Source organism: Protopterus annectens, chromosome 9.part0 (genome assembly GCF_019279795.1).
Source record: "Protopterus annectens isolate FY-2018-M chromosome 9.part0, PAN1.0, whole genome shotgun sequence".
Taxonomy (NCBI): Eukaryota; Metazoa; Chordata; order Ceratodontiformes; family Protopteridae; genus Protopterus; species Protopterus annectens.
The window spans coordinates 1,780,170,955-1,780,181,354 of record NC_056743.1 but is presented as its reverse complement, the minus strand read 5'-3'; the positions used below and the strand labels follow the sequence as shown (position 1 = coordinate 1,780,181,354).

At 38.3% G+C, this 10,400-nt stretch overlaps 1 protein-coding gene across 1 annotated transcript; it reads left to right on the top strand.

The window, feature by feature from the left end:
- Positions 1 to 6,315: 6,315 nt before the first annotated feature.
- On the top strand, positions 6,316 to 7,371 carry LOC122810789 (olfactory receptor 2A12-like). The gene has a single exon (XM_044082349.1). It carries the CDS (start codon positions 6,316 to 6,318, stop codon positions 7,243 to 7,245), a length of 930 nt encoding a protein of 309 aa, XP_043938284.1. The 3' UTR covers positions 7,246 to 7,371.
- Positions 7,372 to 10,400: the final 3,029 nt, after the last annotated feature.

Below are 10,400 nucleotides of genomic sequence, written 5' to 3'. Positions count from 1 at the left end.
TATATTTATTTGTCAGTGAAATTCTACACATTTTATAGAAACAATTTGTATTGTACTGTACTGTTTACATAGTTTCTAATACCATGAGTACCTAGAATTCATGTTACCAGGTATAGATATTTGGAGCTTCAATAAAACAAATACCTGACACAGAGATTACAAAACATAGATGCATTGTTTTAGAGTTAACAGAAATAATTCTAGCCAATGTTAAAGCAAGGAATCATTTTGTGAAGGATCTCACCTGGGAGATAGCATTACTTTCTGCATTAAATTTGTCTTCAGGACAGGGTTCTGACATGTCAGAATACAACTGGTTTCCTTACCTTGCACAGCCAAGCCAGAGATAATCATTATCTCTTTCTGCACTTGCCAAGCAGCCATAAAATCCTCCATAAAAAGCCAGCCATAAAATCCTTTCAGTTTCAAGAAGAACAGCCGTCATTCTCCTGAAGTGCTATTCCCGCTTGCAAAGCCGTTTCATAAAGAAGAGCCCAAATAAACAGCCTTGCTTCTCCCGAAGTGCTGTGTTTCTGCTCGCAAAGCCGTTTCATAAAGAAGAGCACAAATAAACAGCCTTTCTTCTCCTGAAATGCCGTTCCTGCTCGCAAAGCTGGGAATAAAGTATTTGAATAGGCAGGCGAGCCTCAGCCAGAAATGCGAGCTCCCTGAGCTCAATTCCGACAGGCTGGTAGCCTGACGGCGCTGACGTCATCGCGCACGTGATGACGTCAGCTCCGACAGTGTGAAAGTTTAAAAAAGGTAAAATAAATCGGAAATGAAGGGGTTCCACTAGGGAATCGTGGCACCCCTTCATTTGGACCCCAAAACTCGGTAAGGTTGGGAGGTCTGCTCCTGACACTCTTCTCCACCCACTGCATCCTGCCTGTACTCTCTTTTTCACCTCTCTTCCACACTCACCATTACTCTGAACTATTGATCCCAAGTATTTAAACTCATCCACCTTCACCACCTCTACTCCATGCATCCTCAGCATTCCTCTATCCTCCCTCTCATTCTTACACTTATATTCTGTCTTATTCCTGCTGACCTTCATTCCTCTTCTCTCTAGAGCATATCTCTATCTCTCCAGGGACTCCTCCATCTGTTCCATACTCTCACTACAGATCACAATGTCATCTGCAAACATCATAGTCCATGGGGACTCCTGTCTGATCTTGTCTGTCAACCTGTCCATCACCATTGCAAATAAGAAAGGGCTCAGAGCTGATCCTTGATGTAATCCCACCTCCACCTTAAAAGCATCCATCACTCCTACTGCAGACCTCACCCCTGTCACACTACCCTCGTACATATCCTGTACCACTCTTACACACTTCTCTGACACTCCCGACTTCCTCATACAATACCCCAACTCCTCTCTAGGTATCCTGTCATATGCTTTCTCTAAGTCTACAAAAACACAATGCAACTCCTTCTGACCTTCTCTGTACTTCTCCATCAACACTCTCAGAGCAAACATCGCATCTGTAGTGTCTTTCCCGGCATGAAACCATACTTCTGATCACTAATCATCACGTCCCTTCTTAACCTTGCTTCCACTACTCTTTCCCATAACTTCATGCTGCGACTGATCAATTTAATCCCTCTGTAGTTACCACAGCTCTGCACATCACCGTTATTCTTAAAAATCGGTGACAAAACACTGGCATCCTCTGACTTTCCAAGATATGAATTCAACCCTGGTTAAGCACCAGTTTCCCTCATTGAAAAGAGCAACACATAAACGTCTCAACATATTCCTGTTCAACTTACTTTTGGTTTATTTGTATGCAAAATATAAGGGCTAAGAAACTACCATGAGAATGTAAGGATAGGCTTCTTAAGATTCTCACATATCACAGATTCATAGATTCATAAATTGTTACTAGGCTAATGACCCTGGGGGCCTTTCTAAGCCTAGCCAAGTTTTCTGGAAAGAACAATGATGTCCTGTATCCAAACAGGACACAGAGAGTCAGGCATTTATAAGCTACCTCTGTCCATAAGGGACATCAGTGTCATGCCTGGTGAAAATTTCTTATTCTCCATGCACTGGTCTAGGGTGCACTTAAACTGGATAATAGATGAACTCAATGTCACATGGATAAGATGCCTGTTCCATAGAAGAGGCAGTCTCTAGGACACATATCTACCTTTCCAGCATGTTCTGTTTTAGTCACAGACAAATTTCAAGTCCATAGAACTTGTATTTCTGGTAGTCTTTGATTTACGAATATGTAGGAGATTCATAAATATGGGGTTTGCAGATGCCTTGTAAGCCAGGCATAGATCACTCCTCAGCAATCTATAGGAGACTGAGAAAAAGGAAAGGGTTTTGAGGTGGTCTACATAAGGCAAGTTTGTTATGCCTTGAACATTTTTTGTAAGGAACCTCTGAGGTTGCTCTAGTTGCTGCATATGCTTGGTCAGGTACATACCAAAGGGAGCATTGTACTCTATGATTGATCTGATAAGGGCTAAGTACAGTGGGATAATTACCTCTTTTCACCTAGATGCCATGCCATTACTTATAAATTGAGCAACTTAAAATTATTTCCTTAACACTGTGACCACATGGTGGTTGAAGATAAGGCTACTGTCTATGTGCGTACCCAGATTCCTGACCACTGGGTCGACTCTTAGGGGTGTATTATTAACATGGTAATTAGCCAGGATGGTTGACTTCCAAAGGGTACAATTATGCATTTCTTAGCACTGAGTTAAGACCATGGCTTTGGCACCATTTGTTAGTCAGAGATAGACCTTCTTGAATAATGCTAGTCTCTGCAGGGGAGTCAAAGATACCCCTCGGTATGCAATCATCTACAAACATAGTCAGCCATAAACCTTCAGCATTTGCTTCAATTTTAGAGAAATAGATGTCAAAAAGGAGCAGGCCCAGTATGCAGCCCTGGGGAACTCCGCAGGTGCCTGGCCTCTTGGTGGAGATGGCCTCACCTATTTTGCCCTTCTCTGTCCTATCAGTGAGCCAGTTGGCTATCCAGCAGGTGATAAAAGGGTTTATCCCTAAATTAGTGAGCTTGTCTATAATGCCTGAGTCAGGTATTCTATCAAAAGCCTTGGACAGGTTGAGATAAGCTGTGTGCACAGTCTTACCCTCATCCAGTGCTTTGTTGACCCTCAAAAAAAAGTCCACCAGATTTAATAGGCATGACCTTCCTTTAACAAAGCCAAACTGTGATGGGTCCATTGTTAGTAGGTTACCTATATCCTCATTTATCATGGCTATGATGCTTCTTTCCATGGCCTTAAATATCAGGCTAGCAAGACTTATTGGCCTGTAGTTACCTGAATAAGTGGTTAGCCTATTAAGTCCATTTGAACTTATCATTAATTTTCCTTTTATTTTCATTTGTATGCTATAGAGTTTACATGCTGATGTTATGCCACACATTTTTATTTCATTTATGTTTTCATGGTTGTGGGGAGCTGAGGATTGTGGCAGGAACAGGAATTCAGGAATGCTGTTTTTATTTTTCAGTAACCATTTGAAATGTCGGCACCTGCTACAGCAAGTTGCAAAATATGGAGACTGAATGGCTGAGAGAACACACATACATATATTAAGTTTGAGATGGCATTTCTTGAAATATTCGCTTTTCTTCGAGGTATGGCAATCTCGGAGTTGATATATATAAGTTCAAGGAGTTTTAAGGAGAAGATTGATTTTCAAGATTCACTCTCCCCCTGCATTTTCTGCCTTTTTTCAGCTTGTTGGTACTCAGAATTTTGAATGCCAATATTTCAATAGGGAGATGGTTTTCCAGCCAGTAGGTAAAAGCCATGATGCACAAACAGAATAAGAAGCAAACTCTGTCTAAACTAACTAACTAACTAACTAACTAACTAACTAACTAACTAACTAACTAACTAACTAACTAACTAACTAACTAACTAACTAACTAACTAACTAACTCCTCCTTTGCAATAGAAGATCAAAGTCTTGGTTACAGCCCAGGTGACTCAAATTTAATTAGTAACTTAGCCATCTGTTGGAAATGGGTTCCTATCATGTAGTCGAACTTTTACAAGTTCGAACCTCATATGGTCGAGACCATAAGTTCGAATTTGTAAAGATCAAGCGGAGGTTTCCATTCTGTTCAATGGGGTGCGATCTCAGAGTTGGTATATTTAAGTAGCGGGATGTGTGGGGGGGGGTGCAGCCCTCCATGTGGGGGGTGCAGGGGGGCTTGTCCCCCTTCTTAAAACAGTTTATTTTGTTTTCCATTTTTTTTTATCCGTAGTCGAAGTTTTGTAACTTCGAACATAATGGTTCGAGCATTACATGTTCGAAGGTATAAGACTTTGACTATGTGATATAGACCCATGGGAAATGACATAGGGAGATAGCTGTGCCTGACCTGAGTAGGAGTGGAATGTGTTGTCCAGTGCAACAATCCCTTGGAGAGGCAAAAGCATTTCAAGAATGGAACTGATGTGGATATTAGACAACCAAGTTGTGTAGGTGATAGCACTCAGCGTGTGCATGGGAGCCTGTATTCATATGAGGAGAGCATATTCTCATCCCAGCATAGAGATTAGGCCTATGAATATGCTTTCCATACTGGGATTCTGTGAAATTAACAAAGTACCCTTATGGTTGTCTGAAAAATTACCACTCTGGATGGCTCTTGCACCCATGCTAGGGATGTCCAGTACAGTGGAATGAAAGATTCAAGTCCAAATGGAGGATGATTGATTGTCACTAGGCATTAGGTAAATAGCAACTAGACAAAAAAAAAAATCTCTACGGTAGTTTAGTACAGATGGATAAAGCTGCACACTGCTAACAAAATTCATCATGTAACCTCAGGTTTGAGTGTCTTTCATTCCATTTACAAGTTATGTGATTCTTGCCAACCTCTTAACCACATGATGCAAGCAAATAACATTGAAAGCAAGATTTTTTAGTATTCGTGTGCTAGTTTTGAAGATTTGCATGCAGAAGAATGAAGACTTGAGATGTTCAGTTACAGTTGAACCTATTTCAGTGTTCGGAATAAATGTGCAGCAAAGTTTTATAGAATACTAGCTTGTTTGCTGCTCATATTATATTACAAGAATGGTTTACAGTTTGATTGCAGTGGTAAAATATTGTAAAAGAAAAATAGAAGTACATCTGCCAAGCTAGGTTATCACACCTGGGAGCTTATATACTATTTGTAAGGCTTGTTCCTTACTATGCTACTTAAACTTTTTTGTAACTATAATACAAAACAATGGATGTAATATTGAGCCACGATTATTTATATATGCATATGTGCTAATAGTCATATGGCATCTTAGGGTTAAAGGAAACTTTTCCACTGCTGTAGTCTTGGAGTCCTGTAACACATATACATGTGTGCATGTACACTCAAGAGACACTAAAACAGTCATACTCAGACTCACATATGCACACAACCATATACAGAAAGACAGGCAGATACACACAGATACAAACACACAGACACACGCACATGCACACACACACACACACACACACACACACACACACACACACACACACACACACACACACACACACACACAAATTTCTTCATGCACATGAAAGCAAACAGACACACATTCATATTTTCATACATGCAGTCACATATGTACACAAAAATATAAGCATATGTACATGCATATGCACATACACTGGCATACACAGACAATCACAGAAATGGATACAGATACAGACACACACAGACACACACACACACACACACACACACACACACACACACACACACACACACACACACACACACACACCATGTAACTCTTGTGTGTAAAAGAAAATCCACAGTAAACAAAAAGGAAATAAAGTTCTGCACTCCTAAGCAAAGGAAATTTCATTTGGGAAGACTGCATTCAAAAATGCTTTTTGTGAAGGAGTAATGTTAAGTAACAGGGTTAAAAATGCATTTTATTTGTTCAAATGTGATGTAGTCATCACAGTTCTACTTTTCCTGTGCTTGTAAAGACTACCCAAAGGGAAAATAGTATAATAATTGTTAGAACTAGCTGAACATTATATTTTATGTAAAACAGACAATGCACGATATTTTATACAGTTCTGGCTCTCTAAGTTTCTAGAAGATGGAGAAAATCAAGTCTGCGTTCCTTTAATCATTGGTTGTTGCTCATATATGGAGGTACACATTTTAAACATATGGCATGTGACATTTAAATGAAATGCAATGTAAAATACATACTTCATTGGAAAGAAATTACTAAAATATTTCTGCATAGTAAGCCCATGTATTCCTCTTGTTACAGTATACCTGATAATGAACTCTGGAACAGATGAACCATTCAGATTTCCAAATATCACACTTCATCATCGTGGGGTTTCCTGCACCAGAGGACATGCCATCACGAATAATTCTTTTCACTTTTTTCCTTCTGATATATGTTTTAACACTTCTAGAAAATAGCATACTCCTTCTAATTATTAGGCAAGATGCCCATTTGCACTCACCAATGTACCTGTTCATTTGTAACCTGGCTGTTTTGGATATGTGCTTACCTTCTGTCACTGTCCCACAGGTGATGCATCAGATACTGCGGAATGACAAATTTATTGACTTTCTCTCTTGCATCATACAAATGGGATCCTTTATATGCTTCAATGTGATAGAAGGTTTATTACTAGGAGTCATGGCTTATGATCGTTACCAAGCCATCTGCAAGCCCCTGCATTACCCATTAGTAATGAATAATATGCAAGCAGTGAGACTTGCTGCTTTTTGCTGGGTGCCAGGGATCATTACTGGATTTGGTCACCTTTGGGCTGTACTAACTTTACCCTTTTGTGGTCCAAATAAAATATTTAATTATTACTGTGAACACATGGAAATTATAAAGTTGTCTTGTACTGATGTGAGTGCATATTCCATTATTACTGTGGCTGCTGTTGTAATAGTGATGTTTGTTTCAATATGCCTGATATTACTCTCCTATATAAAAATCCTTATAGCAGCAATAAAGGTGACATCCTCAGAGGGACTCCAGAAGGCATTCTCAACTTGTGCAAGCCATCTAATTGTCATTTCTCTTTTTCTTGTTATCCAAGGGGGTCTCCTGGTTTCAAAGCAAATGAAAGATACCTCCATCAACGTTTCAGTCCTTGCTGGCTTTATCCCAAATATTATTCCACCACTTATGAATCCTATTATATACTGCCTGAAAACATCAGGAATCAGAACAGGCTTAATAAAGTTACTAAAACAGTAAAAACGTTGACTTGAGCTTTTAAAGAATGCAAGCACAGTCTGGACAGCGAGTGAAGCAATATGAAATAATTAGAAATTTTATCTCACACTGAATAATGTAAACATTGCCAGGCATCATTCATATAGGAGGAAAAACTGGATAATAAAACAAGAGGAGGGAAATGTATGACTTTTACAGAAAAAAGTAATACACAGAAATACAATCAAACTAAATTGCCATAATTTGAGCATTAGTAGTAACATTACAGTGATGTAGTATCATACGATACAAATGGGATCAGCAAATATCTACTTCTAATAATATGTGATATGACCTAAAGCAAATGCAATTATTTTCAGAAGAGAGAGGTGACAAACTGACTACATTTTACAAATGTCTTTTAGCAAAATCTTGTTTTTTTAATGCAATGTTTTATAAAGTTCCACTCAGTTTTGTAGAATATGAAATGTATACTACAGCTGCCTTAAAGAGTGAAATTGCTTTGTCAAATGTGTACATATTTACAATGCTTTAAGCATACTACAGTTTGCAATGTTACTTAATGTCAAAACAAAGCAATACCATGCTATCTGGAATATACAACAGAAGGACAAGATTGTGAAAGGAGGAAATGCAATACTAAAGCTGATGACAAATAAGAAATATGTCATAGGATTCTTTTAAAGTAGTGTAACAGCTCAGGCATTATTTCTGAAGGGAGTGTAAATGGACAACATTCTTGAACAGACTGCAGACCAGAAAGTCCACTGTTTGATAAATTGCTTAACACCTATTTGAACTTATAAGTCAGAGGCTGAGAAAATCAAATGTGTCCAACTATTGGTAGTGATAGGTCTAGATAAGGTGGTTACTAAAATTATTGGATATTTTTGTACAAGTGTAGAGCTGTCTGTGATTTTAATTTCATGTTACTTAATTTAACTATTCCTAGTACATAATTATATTAATTAATATTTGTTAATATGGCTGGTTTTCTTTATTGGCTTAAGGTTATATTTATTGAACTGACATAAGCTCAACCACTGACATGTATGCTTTGAAATGTACTGTTTAAGCTATTGCTGTCATATTGTTATTGAATAATATTGGATCATTTTAGGAGTAAATCACAGCTATGATCTTGGAGTACTAGATTGGTCTAGTTGGTGACAGATTTACTATGAAAATAGGGAAGGGGGTGTCGATATCAGTTCTCTTTTTGTATGATAATACATACTCTAATACTGTTATTTTATTAAAAGTCCTACATGTCCTACAGCTATATGTGAAATGTGTTTTGTTTTGTTTGCTGAGATATCTTAAACCCTAATTGAAAACATTGTGCTTGTGTGTGTATGTGTGTGTGTGTGTGTGTGTGTGTGTGTGTGTGTGTGTGTGTGTGTGTGTGTGTGTAAATATTATTGGACAAACTTTCAGTTAATGTTCATAAGATAGTATTGAATGTGCTGGGAGCGAAGTGGATAATAACCCAAGGAACCGTTAACTCTAACCCCTACTCTGCAGATGTTATTATAAAGATTATCTGAGTTTAGCAGGTTTTGGCTGTTAACCAAGGCAGCAGTGCACAATTAGCACACTCTCTTGAAGACAACTGTTCTTTGCATATAGTTTTTGCAGCAGTAGAGTAGATGATGAGACCACAGCCTCTATTGATTGTACATACATTGGTATCACCTGAGAGGATTTAAAAGCTATTTTATGACATATTAGATCTGTGGTAGTGTGAGATATTGTAAATTGAAACTGTATTCCTTACAAACCAGTTTTTTTTTTTTTACCAGAAAGTGTGTGTACTCTTGGAATCACAAGGAAAAATATACATTGATATACAATTAAACCAGTGAATTTTGTATAGAAGATGAGGCAGCAAAGAGAATGAAACAGGTAAAAGTATAAATGGAGTGATGAGAGGACAAGGAGCATGATTGGGCAAAGTAGTGTCAGTATGAGTCACAGATGATTTTGTTCCATTAGGTGCATGCATGTGATGGGGATGAAAGCAGAACGCTGGAAGCTAAATTCAGTGCTCTATTGCTTTCTTAGTATAAAAAAGAAAATTACTTTGATAGCTTTTTTTGTGTTTTTGAACTTGTTTCAAGCCAGCACCAAGTAGATTAAGGGCAGCGGATAAGGTTTTAACTCCTTTTTTCATAGGTGAGGCAATATATGTTTTATCAAAATGTCCATTTGGGCTGCTTCAAAGTTTGTTCACAGGAGACAGTTTCAGTGATTTATTTGCTTGCATAAGTACTTACTTTCATAGGTGTGTGAGGAGATGTAAAGTTATTACTTCTCAAATGTTGGAAGATCTTTTGATAAGGGAGCAAGCATTCAGTACCTTGCATGAAGATAATGCAAATCTGGTTAAATAATCTGGAGTGCAACACTGCTGAGGAAATAATCAGAGATTGTTGACTACTATCTAGTTAGCATGATACAACTGCAAAAGATGAAAGAACTCAACATTACTCATAGGTATAAGAGAACTCATGGAGCGGTATAAACCTTTAGAGAAGTTTCTGCAAGCAAAGAAAAACTCTTGACTTAAGGATATGACAAGGTCTTTTGGATTAGATTTCTCCAGTGTGACCAAGTGAGGCATGCGTGATTCAAATGTCTACCATGACATAGTGGAGAACTAAAACCACAATGTGAAGGTAAAATGAGAGGACAACAGTACTGGTGAGTTTGTCTTGAGACTGCAACTGCTCCAGATTTTCACAAAGGTCTGTTTCCTATCCTAGGGGAGGACAAAGAAAATACACATATGAAGGAAACTGTATCAGACATAATTACTGATAAGCTTGCAGTCATCAGAAAGGCACAGTACTTGCCTGGCAGGTCTACTCCATTTAAGGCTTTTGGAAAGACATCTTTTCAAGTAACATTGGGCATGGTTCACTTTAACTGGGAAAATATTCATGGAATCAAACTGTTTTTATATGTCTTTTGCCCCTGTCCTTACCAACCATTAACCCTGCCTCAATCAGAGTTCCTTTGCTGTAAGCATTCCACCAGTATTATGGCTGCAGCATCCACTCAAATGGACCATCAGACTAATAACTATAATAGTTGGTTGTGACCTTACCAGCATCCCAAAAGGGAGAGAATTTCTAATATAGCCCTAACCCCACTGGATGAAGGACATGTGGTAT